Here is a 16,879-nt window from a genome sequence, read left to right as displayed (position 1 = left end):
ATTCTCAATTCTCACCATCCAAGACATAAACACTATTCATATATCTGGGGAGGTGCTTCTTACATACGTTTCCCATTCCCAGATGAGAACAGAAGAAAAGACTTGTCATTTGATAGGCGATCCCTCTCTCAACTCCAGTATCCAACCCCTTTCCTGCCATCTCAAACTTACTTTTATTTCACGGAAAATTTAATTCCATCAACTGTACACTTTGTCATCTTTTTTTATTGAACAAGTGAGGAGGTACAGTGAAACTATGTTCCATCAATGCTACCAAACAGAATGTGTGCTGCCTGGATAATGAGTGGAACTGAATAGGTGTAGCAAATCTATTCTGTGCTTACCACTGAACGTAACCTAATTTACAGCCCTTGAGAAAAAGTGATCAAATACAAACAAAAGAACCTAAGGAGGTCATTGCAACCAATGTTCAGTCAGTTACAATATGCATAGTTTGCAATTTCTGAGGCATTTTACTGTCACATTTTATTATGGTTGAAGTGGTGCTGTTGGCTTTCTGTGGAAATATGTTTGTGCACATTAAATTCTGTTTTTATGGGGAATACAGAAATACTAAAATAAAAAACTTCAACAAAATCTTAAGAAAAAGATTGGGCTGTAAGGAAATGACATCAAAAGGTGTGCTGTAACCAATTGAAAGAGTATTATAGCCCTTTATGATACTAGTCCTGATGACTTACAGTGTAGCATAGGTACAAGGTGGTGTTTTAGTTTCCCCTCCCCTCACAATATGACACACATATTGTTTAAAAGAAGTCACTTTAAATTCAACTGAGCTACTTAGTGATTTAAAAAAATCCAATTCCTGCATCCATTCACAAATAAATGACTAAAGGATTAAAAATTGACAATTAAGTATCGACGCTAATACTGCAAAATGACTAATCTATTTCAATATTTTTAAGCCCAGATATTAAAAAATAAATTGTTATATTTTGACTACATACAGAACCTTGCATTGTGTTACTGTGCTTCCAGCAACCTGATCTACAAGATCTGCACTACAGAATATAAAGAATGATGTAATTTGTATGTATTTACCAAGAGGTTAAAAGCTCTGTAATGTTTTGGTTAAATTCAGCATTATCTGAATACTATTACCTACCTCTGTGTTATTTTGTAGTCTTAGTAACAATGATCACTGCATTCAAACAAATAAGCAATGGGGGAAAAAATGTTTCACCTACCTGCAGTAAGGGTTTCTTCGAGATGCATACCTTAAGGTCAGGAAACGATAGTAGAAAAAGGGGAGGAATAAGTGAGCCCGGCCACTGTGAAACAAACACATACATCTGGTTGACAATTTAATAAGTTTGAACATAAAAATTAAGATCAAAGTGATACATCAAAGACATTCAGCTGTATCAGAATCCTAAGTAAAGTACTGACAGAAAGATTGAAATGATCAAGCACGAACTTAGAGAACATTTACTTGTCTCTATTTCTTGCACATATATAAAACAAATAGTTTTTTAAAATCCTATTGGAGACATTACTAATTCCCCTAACCTACATAACTATTCAACCAAAAATGGCATAAGCCAATTCTTATCTGGGTGAACCAGCTGATACTATAATTATCAATGTCCTTCCTTGTCGTTACAAATTTGTGTCTACTATAGATACCTTCTGTAAGTGATCTTACTTTTAGGAGGGTTGACTCACATTGCTCCATATCTATTTGTACAATTGCATGACCTGGAGCTGTAAGAATCGTACTCCCTTGTGACCAATTCTGGATATCTGTGTCTTTTGAACATGTACTTCTTCAATTTCTCTGAGCAAACACTTAGTGAGGAGAGGCTTGATATTAATCCTTGTGCTGCTTTATTTCGGAGCAAATGAACATACATAGCAACAGGTATAATTATAATCACTTAGTTGAATTAATACAACTTATCTTTATGTAATAATACAAACTTAGAACATGCCGTGCTTCCCCAATAAATGGGTCATCTCACTTGACGTAAATAAGATGTCTTCTAACTATCTTCCATCATTTCTAACCTCTTTGTGTCAGTGAAGGTCTTCACAGCTTCCTCTTTTACAAAATCTGAGTGCCTTTTCAGCCTTTCTGTTTCAAAAGCCTGTGTTCTAGTGTGCCGGTGTCTCTTTTTATTTTATTTCCCTCTTCAAAGACTGACAACAAGATACGAGGGCTTTCCAACACAGTGGGTGTGAAGGGTTTTTCAATTACTCAGACAAGCTAACAAATTATATATTGTTCAGTATCTGGTGAAAACAACTTCCATTTTCTATAAACCATCCCTTCTCTATGTGCCTTTTTTAAACTTGTGGGCAAGACCAGTGATACTGAACCCAAGAGAATATCTAGAGCAGATGGAAAACTTTAACAGGCTTGATTGGTATTGATTTCAAAATTTAATGATCTAAAAGCTTGATAAGGTTAATATGATATAGTTTTGTAAACTACAAAGGAAAATAAAAGTAAGAAACAATGCCAGGCATCAATTTTCAGAGAATATAGACTTTTCCCTAAACTTAAAAATCATACAACTATCTTCTTAAAACCTGAGAACCTATTAATAAAGTTTGCTAATTTAGACACAAGGGGGGTGATTTTAAAACGGACCCGGGAAGGAGGCGGAGGGTCAAATTGAGGTCGGGAAACCCATTAATAAGGGTTTCCCGGACTCCCTTACGATTTTGACGAAAGGACGTCTTTTATTTTTTTTGTCGGTTTCCGACAGATTGACAGGCTGGATTCAGTCGGATCGGAGACCAGCCAGGGAGAGGACGTGTTCAGGTAAGTCTGCAGGTAAGTCTTTGTTTGTATGGATGGGGGGGGGGGGGGGGGGAAACACAGGTGGGCATGGGGGGGGGTGCGAGTCATGGGGGATGGGATCGGGGGTCATTGCGGGGGTCCGCGATCGTTGAGGGGGAGGGTCGGGGCCTGGGCGGGAGGATCGGGGCCGGGGCCGGGAGGATTGGGGTCGGGGAAGCATCGGGGTCGGAGGGAGGATCGGAGGGAGCATCGGGGTCGGAGGGAGGATCGGAGGGAGGATCGGGGTCGGAGGGAGGATCGAGGTCGGAGGGAGGATCGAGGTCGGAGGGAGGATCGAGGTCGGAGGGAGGATCGAGGTCGGAGGGAGGATCGAGGTCGGAGGGAGGATCGAGGTCGGAGGGAGGATCGAGGTCGGAGGGAGGATCGAGGTCGGAGGGAGGATCGGGGTCGGAGGGAGGATCGGGGTCGGAGGGAGGATCGGGGTCGGAGGTCGGGGGAGGATCGGGGTTGGGAGTCTGCGTTCGGTTTGGGTGGTTCCGCACAGGTAAGCTTATTGGACCTGGGGAAAGCACTCCTGCTTCTCCGGGCCCACAAGCTGTGCCTTTTCTAGGCACCTACCCGTTAGTCTCGAGCCTTCTCGCCTCCTTTCACAAGGCGTAAAACAGAAGGCCCGGGAATCCCGGCCCCCCCAGGGTTGAAATCGGGAATTGGTGAAAAATGGAGGCTCAAAGCCTCTTTGAAAGGTTTTAAGGCCCGGACTGCCTCCGGTGAGCGGGTTGGTCGCCCGCCCTGGTGAAAACCGGAAATAGGCGAGTTGGAGGCGGGTTGGGGGCAGGTCTGAAATGGTGGCAATTTTCAATGTCCCCCCCAACCCCCAACCCCCAACTGACAATTGAGCCCACAGTGTGGAAACATTGATTTTGTGCACTATAAATATTAGAATCATTAACCCTAAAGAACAGGATTATGATTTTATTACACTGAGGAAATCTCCTCATTAAGTTAATTCATACAGAGGTTTCTCTAATACATCGAGGGGTAATTTTCAATTTGGGCGGAGGCGATAAGCTGGCGGTTGTGGTTCGGCCACTCGTTATATGCCCAGCCTGATTTTTCCTAAAAACCCCCATCCATTTTCTCTGTATAAAACTAGGAGAATATACTATTTTAGCTGGAAAACGTTACATATGCGAATTAGACAATGTATATATGCAAATGAGATTGATTATGCAATTAATTTTCCCCTTCAGCTAAAATATTAGAAACTCCTGTTGTACAAAGTACATGCTATGTTTACCATTACAAGTGCTTTCAAACTAACCAAACTATTCCATTATAACAGTTATATGTATGAACACACTGATGGGTCCAACAATGCTAGTTCTCAAAAAATGGGAAAATACCATTTTTTCTTGGAAATTTTCATGCTCATCAAGGTGAGGAATATTAGTTCTAGGGAATAAACTCTTTCTGTTTTTTGGCACTCAATGCTAGCATCAAGTACTCCCAGCCAGATGCAGAGAAAAGGTCCTTCTATTCTACCCCACTCAGAAGAGCAACATGCCTCACATCAGCATTCCTGTGGCCTCTCTGAGTGAGATTGCTAATTAGTGCTGAATTAGGGATAGTTTTGTGCTGTGGAGCTACATTAAAACTGGCTAAATTTATTTCACATAGGATCTTTACAGCCAACAGAGAGAGGGAACTTTTATCCCATCAGTCTTGGCTGGATTTGAACCCATGCCCCCAAGATGAAAGGCAATCAATGTCATTTAATAGTGGTGGCAAAAATCCAATGAAGTTTTATTTATATATTTATTAATTACATAAAGCAGTTTTGGTAACTTATTTAGTTTTTAACACTACAAGATCACTTCAATAATAAAATGGAAACAGGAAACACCAATATTGTAATACTGAAACACTTTCTGATGTATCTATCTTTTTATATATAAGCAAACAGACTGCACTGCATCTACATGATTTCAGATTGATTCCAGACGGATAAAAACATAGTTTTTGGCACTTATTTTTCCTGGTGTGGCTTTAGAATCAAATTACTGTTATTAATATCTGTGAAACCTTGGGTGAGTTCTAAATTTTAAGTACATACATAATCTCTGTCTTAAATTTAAGAAAACAGTTATGCAGTTCATTATTTTTGTTAGCCATTATGACATTAGCCTGTATACGCAAAGAATATTTGAAATTCCTGAGATTGCCAGTTCACAACCCAGTCACATACATATGCTAAAACAACCCCTGTTCCAGTAGCAAAACTATACAAATGTCAGTAATAGTTTTATTACTGTATCAATCCTACACAACTAAAACACTCCAAAAAATACAATAAAAAATTCTTGACTTTTGCTCACCCCATTTTCCTTTCCCCCATCCTCTCCTCTCTGCACTCTCTCCTAATTTTACTTCTTTATCTTTTAACTTGATTTCTATCCAATGTAGCCTACTCTTAAGTTCAATATACAATTTTACTTACCTCTTTTTCTCTTCTTTCGAGTGTGCCATCATTCATTTTGAGATGGGATCCATGTGGGAAGAAATGGGCTATGGTTGGCCCCAAAAGCCAATTTTTCACCTAATTAAGGCCCAGAATGTGAAGACTGACATGGTCATGCTTCAGCCTTTGATGTTCTAGTGCAAAACTAATGCTACTGCTGGTGCTGCAGATTAGGTAATGCTGCAAGTTACCTCATCTACAGAACTAATAGCCAATCAAACCCAGACAAAATAACTTGTACATAGTGCAATGGAGGTTAAAAATTTTCACTAGCAAATTCTGTTCATGCATATTCTCTCTGAACAGTATTAAGTTGTGGTTGTTGCTAATGTTTATTTTGTCTTGTAATCTGTTTCCCATTTTGCTAAAACCTTATTTAATTACATTCACTAATTTCATGAAATGCCACACTGTTGTGCAATTCCATACAAAAACAGCAATGGAAATTATATATAGATTAAGTCTTGGGTGCATTTTATGCTGGTGAAAAAATTAAATATTTTAACCAAATTTATCAGCTTAACCAATACTTAGTAGAAAGATTAGTGGGTGCTTTGCACAGGATGAAACAACTGCACATTCTGCTGCGATTGCTAGCATGCCTCCATTTAGCTCAGCACAAGATATCATTGGTTTCAAGTGGGTATGACATGCTTGAAGAAGCATGTGAGCAAGAACGATTTATGGGGTGGGTGGGGGGGGAGGAACAAATATAAAATTGAATGGTGTACAGTATAAGATGAAACAAAAATCTTCAAATATAAATAGATGTATATGTCCCCGTAGAGGATTGAATGACCTAGGACTTGTTTGCGCTGATATTGGGCCTCGGCCTCATTTAAGTGTGACCGGTAAGTTGCGGACACCTGCTGGGCGTCCCTTAGGCAGCTCGCTGGCAAAGAGACTGTGGATTTCGGGCCACTGCGTCACCAGTAAGTCATTAAAGGGGAAGGGGATGCATTCGGGAGAGGGACGGGGCACTTCTGCTCCTCCAGGTTCCACATTCAGGCAAGTATTTTTTTCAAATTTACCTTTTTGGTGGTAGTCTGCAAGGAACACTGGTTAGGCCATATGTGCCAACTGCATTCAGGACAACCCAATTTTGCACAGGGGGCCTCAAACAGGCATTATCCCCCTTATTTGCATATGCCCATGTTGGGCATGGGCCCTGAATGCCTATTTTGTTGCCTATACCAATAGGGCGGTCGACGCACTTCCAGCTTGTAATGAACGTGCCCTTCCTGCCCGCCATATTGGAAGCTTAGGCGTCCATTTAGCGCCCAAAAAATGGGTGCGGCGCCATCAAATTTCTAGCGCAATATAACTATAATATAATATAGACTACAATATAAACAAATAGTTAGAATAAAGGACTACTTTATACCCTTTTTTGTTCCTTTGGATGTGAGGCAATATACATCTTCCTCTCATAAGTAAATGTCATACTGACCAAGTTAATATGAAAATACCTTGCCCTGCATGTGACCATTATTCGCAACAGGAGAGAGCAAAATGTATGCATTAACCTTTACAGTGGAAAACTGCTTAACATTTAATATTTAAATGAGTCACACTTTAATTCTTGAAATATACCAAAATGTATAATAGAATACAGTAATGATCTTAACGCTTTAATGTTTAACATTCATATTTTGAGGGAGCTTTACGCACAACAGTTACCTCGGTATTCTTACATTCCAATAAATGTATGCAAAAACTGAAAAATCCTGACCCTTTTCATCAGGTCAATAATGTTAGTAAAATATAGAATGGTCCAATGCAAATAAATACAAGGAGAACTAACACAAATGTGCCAGCAGACCATCCAACCTTCTATCTGACCACAACAATCAAATCAAAAAAAAGTTTACATTTTCTAGCACTTCATTTAGAATAATTAAAGTAAATCTTAATTTAACTTTCACTATTTGGTATGACCTGCTTCTTACGATGTCAGTTTGGACCATTTCAGGATGAAACTTTTACAGCTCTGTCCAATGCAAATGTAGGTCAAGTAGGTTTCTTGTACATGTGCTCCAATATCATGTAATATGAATGTCCCCCTTATGCTACGTAGTACTGTAACAGGTCACTGACATCTGATAAGATGTATGAATGCACTAGCAAAACACAAAAAAATTGAACAAGGTTTGTTGAAAGCTTGGTTTGAACATGAAAGACTCTCAATACTTTATAAGCAGACAAAATGACTGCAGGTTTTGTAACAGCAGGGAAAGCATCGAATGCAACAATTAAGTGGTAACATATGCCACTACTGCCAAGAGGATTTTTAATCCCTTTAAACATTAATGTAGTATTTCTGCCTCCGCTGCAACAACAGAGCCATCTGTGTTGGTCTTGAATGGAAACATGCCAAATGCACAATTGAGAACTCTGTTTGCTCATTTGATTTCTCCAATACAATAAAGGTGGGAATATTTTCAGCTTTTTTTTCCCAGATTAAAAAAAAGTAGTCACTCGACTGCACCCTTCATCTGGAATAGGTGCTTATAATTCAAAGAGACTGACAGGAAATCCAAACACTTAACAGAAAATCGCAAAGGAAACATGCAAATAACACAAACAATCAAATTCAATGTTCACTTTCCATGATGAAACTAAGCAGCTTCTCCCTGACTGCTGTACAACAAATGGCAATTAATATGTTTCGCCTCCACAGAAAATACTGGTCACAGCTTGCAAAATTTGTTTGATATTTGTTCCACACATGCATTCAAACAGAAAGTGGTGGAAACATTCTTAATGGACTCTTCCTATATTTGCCTAACATTTCAAATGCCTCGAATACATGTAGTTTTGCCACACCACAAGCACTGCCATGAAGACTTCTTTTTTGAAGTATGTATTTATTCAAAGCACCTGTTCACATTCACTCAAGGTCTAGCGGTTTCCTGAAAGCTACTGTTTACAGGAGATCGTACAAGATTTCCAGTTTCTTCCATTGACTTTTAAGTGGAATTTGTTTTAAAAAAAAATGAACATTGAAAAACAAATGGCAAATTCAATATCACAGAGCAGGCTGGGACTCATTTCTCTGGAAAAAAGACTAAGAGGAGACCTGAGGATGTCAAAAATTAAGAGGGGCTTGATAGGGTGGATGTGGAGAAACTCTTTCCACTTGTGGGTGAATCCAGAGACAGGGGGCATAAATATAAGATAATCACTAATAGATCGAATAAAGAATTTTGGAGGAATTTCTCTACACAGAGAGTTGTGAGAATGTGGAACTCACTGCCACAAGGAGTGGTTGAAGCAGAAAGCATTGATGCATTAAGGGGCAGCTTGATGCATACATGAGGAAGAAGAGAATAAAGAGGTATGGGGGCAGGGTGGGAAGAGGTAATTAGAGTGGGAGGAGGCTCGTGTGGAGTAGAAACACTAGCATAGACCAGATGGGCGAAATAGCCTGTTTCTGTGCTATGTAATTCTATGAAAAAACAAAAAAAACCTAGAATATTAGATCACCTAGCAAGAAACTCCAGCATAAGCAATGATTTTTGCAGGAGAATATACATGTATATCAGAAGGAATAAAATTTAAATTTGCAGTGTTTTCAAATTTCTTTTAAATTTTCAATTTGCTATACTCTGTTTTTGTTGTATTCAAATAAATCAGGATTTCTTATAGTGTTAGTTACTTGAACACTGTAACTGAATTATTGTATCAGCAGAATCAGGCTTTTAAGAATGAAAGATATATTTTGTTTATTTTAATACTCATCCAAAAGTGAGAAATACTATACAATTAACATGCAAGAACAGATTAATATTTTATTAAGTAAAATAGATACAATGATGGATGGGTTAGCACAATCTTTTTGTCTTTGAGACCTAGGTTTAAATCTAGCCCAGAATGATAACTGATAGTCTTATCTCTCTGCTGACTCCTGTTATCCCACTTAAAATGATTTTGCAAAATCTCATACAATTCCCAGTTGGCATGAGCATACAGAACAAAACTCCCAACAAGGTGGAATCTTACTCAGTGAGGGCATAAGGACAGCGGGTGCAGGAAGTGGTAAAATTCACACTGTTGTATTATCGGGGTTCTTTTTTGAGACTGGGACAGGATTGAAACTTTATTCTGCTTGGTGCTGGTCTGTAGCTCACAGAAAAGCGTTTGATGTGGATACTATATCACACTACAAAAGTGGAAAACATATTCCATTCCACAGCATTACCTTTAAAGGCACAAAATATAATATTTTCATCTGTCCACAAATAATTACTTTGGATCCACAATGGACTAAAACCTTAATTTTATTTGAAGGAAAAGTTAAGGGTCGAAAAAGAGGCCATTTTCTGTTCAAAGTATGCCCTACATCATACTCTCAAAAAATATACTATTTGCATTACCATATATAGTACCATATACTAAATATTCTCATTTTAAATATTGCTTCTAGTTTAACGAAGTCTCACATTTCATAGCTCCACTTCCTGCCTTTGATGTATGTTAATAGAATGGCCTTCCTGTGTTCCTAATCCTTTCATTGACATCAATGGAAGCGGATGCTTTGGACCACTTCAGCGCTGATCGAGAGCCAGACTACCTGGGAAATGATACAACAGCTGAGTATGAAGCAATACCTACCCAGTACTAATTTCTTGAAGGATCAAGCTCCATATTCAGCCCAAGACCCATCCGAAGTTCCAGCTTCCACTAAAGTTAATGGAGCTGCTCTGGGATGCAAACAGGCCAGCTGCATGAGGCTGCAGTTAGACCTTTGGGATGATGCAAATTGGTTTGGGGTGCACAAAGATGTGAAACTCTAAGTATAACTCAGTAATTAGAATTAATCTGACTAAATTGCACTAAAACTAGGTGGTGTGAGATTCCTTTTATGAGGGGAATCTCATGCCACTGGGGTTTGGCACCAAGTAAATTGCAATTCCGGCATGTTGTGAAGCTTGGTTTAAAAAGTGCTTCAGTGGTCCTTTGAATCTTCTGTGCATTTTATAAACTTTGTACTGATTCTCACTATTGCTCACGCTCCTAACAGCAAAAAAAATCACTGAAGAAGAGCAAAATTTACTCATGAGTGGAAGTATACATGCTCAGAGTCCACTTGAGTTACACTGAATCTACAGCACAGAAACATCCCATTCGGTCCAACTGTTCTATACCAGTGTTTATTCACCACATGAACCTCCTTCCACCACTCCATCTAAAATACCCTTCTTTTCCTTTCTCCGTCATATGCTTATCTAGTTCCCCTTTAAATGCATCCATGCTATTTGCCTCACCGATTCCTTGTGGTAGAGTGGGTTACAACCCACATCGTAAATCTGGCCTTGCCAGCTGTGCTTTGCATTCTATCGCTACTGGACTCAAACCAGTAGTTTAGTATAAGTGCAACTTCTATCACCAGAGCAACTCTGGAGGAAAGTAGAGATATGAATGCTAGTCTGAATGAAGGTATAAATGAGTAAAACAGAGCATACCTTCTATAAAAGGTACCATATATGTGATTATTCTAATTATTTATTCGAAAACTGAGAAGGAGTTTGAGTAGAATGTGCTCCCTTCCAGACTCTCCTTCCCTTTTATGCTTACATAAGTTGACTGACAAAATTTGTGTTACTGGTAGTTGGAGAATTGTGACAGACCAGTCCTGAAAAGTTTTTCACTTGACAAAAAACAAGCAGTAACATTCAGATATAAACAGCTATCATAAACAGCAATAATGGTTCAAAAGTGGCGATTTAAACTGGTTTTATGTACACACTCTAGCTCATTAGGGCTTAATTAATCCTTTAAGCAATAAAGGAGGATTACAACATCAAAATAAAACCAGCATGCACATTTTTTAAAAAGGAATTGAGAGTCTGCTGAGAGGACGATACTTACCAAGTTTGTTGAGTGTCTAATTAAGCATTTTAAAGTTACGGAGGTGGTAAATCAGTATTTGCGGATGTACAACTGTCCTTTTATAAATGTGGCTATGGTTAATAAAATATTTATATAATTATTTTAAAAACATTAGTTAAAATGCAGAACAACGTAATAGATACTGAGTCACAAAAGGGCAATACAATTACTTCACCTCTTTGTTTCTTGCTCTATGCCCTAGCTGAGAGGGCAAGCAGAGTACCTGTTTTCAGCTCATGGCAAATGTCACTCTACAACTAACTGCTAATAAAAATGCACAGAATAATTCAGAATGATTTGCCCTCTAATTTTTACAATTTTCCTTTGCTGCAAAAATTACTTCATCACTGCTTAGCCCCGCATGGAATAGTAAAGGTACTCTCACTTGATGCTCACACTGTCACTACCCATATAACGTATTAGTACAGCTATCATTCAACATATTGTATAATGTATGGCAGCAATAATAACATAGACTTTAAGAATAAATATCACTTTCTGCAAGGTATGACATCAGGGTTCTGTTCTCAGTATTGTCACAATCAAATAGGCAAAATGGTGGCACAGTGATGCAGTTCACTGCTGTTCCATGGTTGATAGTATTTGGGTGCATGCCCATAACTTCCTCCTGCTCAGCAAGTTTCTGATCTCCTCCATGTATTTGGAAAAGTGATGAATGCAGACTCAATGGAAAGAGAAAAAAATGGAGAGCAAAATGCATTGGGCTGTTTTTGTGCACTTCCGTGTGAATGGTTTTAACGACTACTGTCTGAGATCTGCGGGCAAATTGCTTGCATAATTTCTCTTTGGGGGACTGGAAGCCATGGGTGGAGGAAGCAACCTAAAAAGGTTAAAAAAAAGCAAGGGCCTAGAGTTTCGGGCCCCCTCCCATGAGTATTTGGGCAGATCTGGGGCAGATAAAGCTGTAAACTTGCTGCATCCTTATCTTTTCCAGAGGGTGGGCCTAGCAGCATAAAATGTAACAGGCCATGTGTGGGGAGGTGCATGCAAAACAGATGGAAATTAGGGAAACATAGCCTCTGCCATTTGTCTTGTTTGAACGTGAGACGTCAGGCCACCTGTTGGACCCTAGTGTCCAGCGTTCAAAGGTCAGCAGAGGGGGAGTCAGGGTGTAATCGCAGAGAGGGCTGTGGCATCACACTCAGAGTTTGGCAGGACACCAGGCCCCATGAGCAGCAGGGAAAAATATTCTTCAAAAAAGTTTAAAGTTTTTCAGGCAGCTCAGAGGTTGCATTCTTCCTCCCGTTCTCTCACTAAGTTTCTGCCCGAGTTTGCTGCAACTCAGGCAAATACCTCCAGATCTGGAAAATCGGCCAGGGTCAGGGAAACATCCACGTGGCAGGCCAAGTCCTGCTGCATCAGAGCTGTGCTCTAAATGGAAAGCTTAGACCAAATTTTCTAAATTGGGGAAGAGGAGGAGGTGGCAACGAGAAACAGGCAACAGGATTTCTCCCGATCACATGTGGCAGCTAACTCCATTTTGGGAAAATTCATCATGTCTTATGCAGTGCTTTCTGTTGCCTCAGGTTACTTTTCCTAAATCTCCTACAATAGCTTAATTCTTTATGAAATTCCTGAACAGGAGTTAAATTATGTAAGCACAAGAAGAGCCTGCAATAATACTGCATTAAGTGGCTGGTAATTATTGAAACACAAAATAAAGATATGTGATTCTCTTTACAGCTTTTATGTACTTATTCCGAGAGAGGCTGGTACCAAATCAAGCTCAACTCCAATCTAGATTAACCATTTGTGCAATACAACTTAAGGTGTACAAGATCAAATTCTGCTCAAGAGATATGATTAAACATCCAGCTGAAAGTTAAGGGCTTTATTGGGATGGTACGAATGGTAAAAGAGATCACATTTATGAAGGGGTTCACTTGGAGATTTTCTATTTATATTTCATACTTTTGAATAGTTTAGTACATATATCCCTTTGTTAAAGAACCTGAATAAATTACTGAACAAAAATACTATAATTTAAAGCCTTTTTCAGATGAATGGGCTTACACGGACAGCCCATTTTTTCAGACTTTGTGCATATGCAATATCTGTAAAGCATGCTGGGGAATGGAGAAGCCACTGCAAAAGAAAAATGGGGCAGTGAACAGGTCAAGCACCATCTCAACGAGTGGGGAAAGAACAAAGATATGCCAAGGTATAATAACGATAAAATTGGACACGTAAAATGTTGGGGGCTGCGGAATTTCAAAAGCAGCGAGTGAGCAGTCAGTGGAATGCAAAACATCCACTCAGTGTGGTTTGTGTAACTGGGTTGTTACAGAAAACAGTATTGTACCAATTGTGTCATCCAGAGAAATTGTAGGAATAAAACTGCACTCCTAAAACACAGTGTAATTTTATGATACTGCTGAAGGTTTTACATTTCATTGAATACCCCATTTGAACTTTATTCTATGGTTATTTAAGATCACTTTTCTACAACGCTTAATTGCAGCTTTTCATGCTGTTTTTCTGTTCTGCAGAGAGCTACACTATCAGAAAATAAAAATATTAAGTCTTTAACCTAATTTCCCCTCTCGAGGTAATTATAGCTGATAAACTCTTCCTCCCATCAGATGGTCCCTGCATGTGTTGCATAATATTTATAAAATTACTAATTGCATCTAATAGCATAAAATCAGTATCACAAAAACAAGTTGTTCTTATCAATACTCACAACTGTTAGGGTTAATTTCCATTACCACTGTAATCGCAAATGTCAGTTTAAAAAAGTAAATTCTGGGTATCTACTTTTGCCAGATTGTCTGAAGAAGAAAGAATTTGGAAATAGCACAAAAATCCTAGTTGGCAAGGTGTAACTATGCACAGCTGTGTGACTCTGCTCTTCCCTTACCCGTATGAATTTCCTGAGCAAATTTTTGTTTTGTTATTTGTTTGAAGAATTTTTTTTCTATTCCACAAAAATCACACAAAAGTAACTACCTGGCTGTTGGAAGAACTGAAGAAAGTGGCACAAACAGTAATCTGTGTATAGAACACCCTTACTGGGGAGGGGGTGGGGGGAGACCTTCAAACAAGCAGAGTTTGTTCTAAAATTAGACTCAGAAGATGGCAAGTTGTCCAGGAGCTTTTAAATAGGTGCTTCTTAGATAAAAGAATCTTACCCATCCCTTTGTCATATCACAGCTTCCTCCTCAGCAGGATTTCGACATAAAAAATTGAAAGGTGAAGGGACAGAAAACATCAAATTTAATATGTAATAGAAAAGGAATTCTTGCTATAGACCACTTTCTGAAAACAGCAGTTAATGTGAAGCTATTCTCCCAATGGCTGTTGAAACAAGCTTTTCGAACCTTGTAAAGATCATTGTCTAATGTCATGTCAATAAATGCCCAAGTTATTCTCCATCATTTGACTTCCGTTTGTTTTTACCTGCTTTGTTTCAAAGCACATGGTAAAGCATGATATTGACATCTGGGGCTCGATTTTCGGATGTCCGAGCAGGTGCGTTCGTGGCGGGGGGCCTCTGAAAATTGGGGATTCCCGGGGTGGGTCCGGAGCCCGGCTCCAACCCGCCCACTTCCAGGTTCGCCAATGACGCGCTTAGATGCGTGCGCAGCCCCTGCATGCGGGACTCCCACCGGCAATTAAAACCGGCGGGATCCCACTTAAATCAATTAATTTGATACTTCAGGTCGTTAGGAGACCTGATTTGGAGGGTATTTTAGGAGGGGTGGGATTTTCAGGTCAACTGAGCGCGTTTCCCGTATTGGGGGAAACACTCCCAGTTAAAATGGACGTGTTGCAGCCACCAGCCTGTGGCAGCTGCAAAGGTCCTTTTGACAGGTGTGGGGGGGGCGGGGGGGAGACCCTCACTCATTGCAGGAGGCCACTCTGTCACTTTGGACAAAGTTTGGCCTCCACCACCCTCCTCCTAACAATCAAATTCACCAACTTGGAACCTCAACCCTGGTGTGCAGGAACATTTACCTACCTTGCGGACCCCCTCAAACTTACATCTTCCGGATGGGGGCCGCCATAGCTGCAGTCATGACCTCCTTGGAGGACGAACAGCATCACCAGCCTCGCCGGCCACGCGTGAAGCTCCGCAACACAGTGCTGTGACACATCCACCTGCACAGCAGGAGGGAGGGCAACCGCAGAGAGAGATGCGTCGCAGAGGGCACGACCCTCGCCACAGGGTCCACAGACCGAGGCTCAGCTTCCTGGACCTCTCTGAGGAGCAGTGCACACGGAAGCTCAGTCACTCGACATGTAGTCGTGGACATCTGCAGCCTCCTTGATGCAGAGCTGCTCCCGGCTGGCCCGAGCACCATCTTCTTACCTGTCGTTGTCAAAGTCACCACTGCCCTCAACAACTTCTCCTCCGGATCCTTCCAGGGTGCCACCGGCGACATCGCCGGCGTCTCTCAGTCGTCTGCACAAAAGAGCCCTGCAAATACACCTACACCACTCTGCAGTGACACAATGGGTGGCATCAGGTGTGGGTCTTCATTGTGATCCTCAGGAAAGGGCATTATTGCACAAACCAGACAAGATTTGCAAAGATGTGGCAGTAGTGGTGATAACAAATTTTTATGTTTTTTTGCAAAACAAACAAAAGTAAATCAAAAACATGACATTTTGTCTTACACCCTTGTGCTCCCCCTTTGTGCTCACAAAACCTTTGCCTTACGTTTACGGGAACCCCTACGTGGTGCTACCCCTGTGGCTTCAGCAGAGGTAGTGGCAGGTTGTTCTTGTCCATGCCCTGACCAATGAGATGATTTGCGCGGACTCCCTCTGGGTTTCGGTGCCCGTGAGGACCCCTCCAAAGACTGCTCCACCTGCACCTGTGCAGGGGCAGACTCGAGCACCTGGAGAGGAGGCAGCATTGCGGGTACTGGTTGAGAGGGGGGCAACGGGTGAGACGTGGAAGCGCTTTGAATGGCATCCCCACTTCCACTTTCCCTTTCGCCATCATCCCTCTCCTGGGCCTTCTGGCATCTCTTCTCCTGTCAAGGCTAAACACAGAGATGCGTGATTGAGTGATGGTTACATAGTGACCCGTTGCATGCATTGGTGCGGATAGAGGTGACCGTGAGAGAGATGCATGGGAGGGTGCGTGTGAGACATAGCCATGAGATTGTATGAGGATTGGGTTGCGTGGTCGTGTTTGAATGGGAACTGGGGCAGTGAGTAAGTGCAGGCAAGGTGAGGATGATGGTTGAGTGGATGTGAGGAGTGATGCGAGAGCATTGTGGTGGCAGTGCAGAAGGAGTTGTGTGGTGGTGGAGGTGATGTGGAAGACAGAGTGTGGGAGAATGCGTAAATATACTCATTTTGGCTGACCTGGTTAGGTCATTAAAGCGCTTCCTGCACTAGACCCAGGTTCGGGAGATGTTATTGCTGCTGGTGACCTCCTCTGCCACCTCGAGCCAGACTTTCTTGGTGGCAGAGGCAGGCCACTTCCTCCCGTCCGATGGGAAAACCATTTCCCTCCTCCTCCTGACCCCATCGAGCAGCACCTGGAGTGAGGAGTCAGAGAACCTTGGAGCAGCCTTGCCTCTGGGCTGCTCCATGCTGCCAATTTGGTTCTTTGCTGCAGGAGGAGCTTTGGAGAACTGCCCCTTTAAATAGGGCTCCTCCTGCTGACAAGCCTGTGATGCGGGTGCGCAGTGCGCCCGCTGCGCAGTCTGCAACGGGAAACCCGG

At 41.1% G+C, this 16,879-nt stretch overlaps 1 protein-coding gene across 1 annotated transcript in view; it reads right to left on the bottom strand.

Moving 5' to 3' along the window:
- Window positions 1-16,879, bottom strand: part of LOC137332897 (transmembrane protein 33-like) — a 120,347-nt gene that overhangs the window by 12,091 nt on the left and 91,377 nt on the right. Inside the window, exon 7 of the mRNA XM_067996896.1 lies at window positions 1,209-1,292. Coding sequence (XP_067852997.1) covers window positions 1,209-1,292 — 84 coding nt within the window. The remainder of the gene's footprint in view (window positions 1-1,208; window positions 1,293-16,879) is intronic.

This window comes from Heptranchias perlo, chromosome 15 (assembly GCF_035084215.1).
Source record: "Heptranchias perlo isolate sHepPer1 chromosome 15, sHepPer1.hap1, whole genome shotgun sequence".
Taxonomy (NCBI): domain Eukaryota; kingdom Metazoa; phylum Chordata; class Chondrichthyes; order Hexanchiformes; family Hexanchidae; genus Heptranchias; species Heptranchias perlo.
This window is presented reverse-complemented; position numbering and strand designations above follow the sequence as displayed.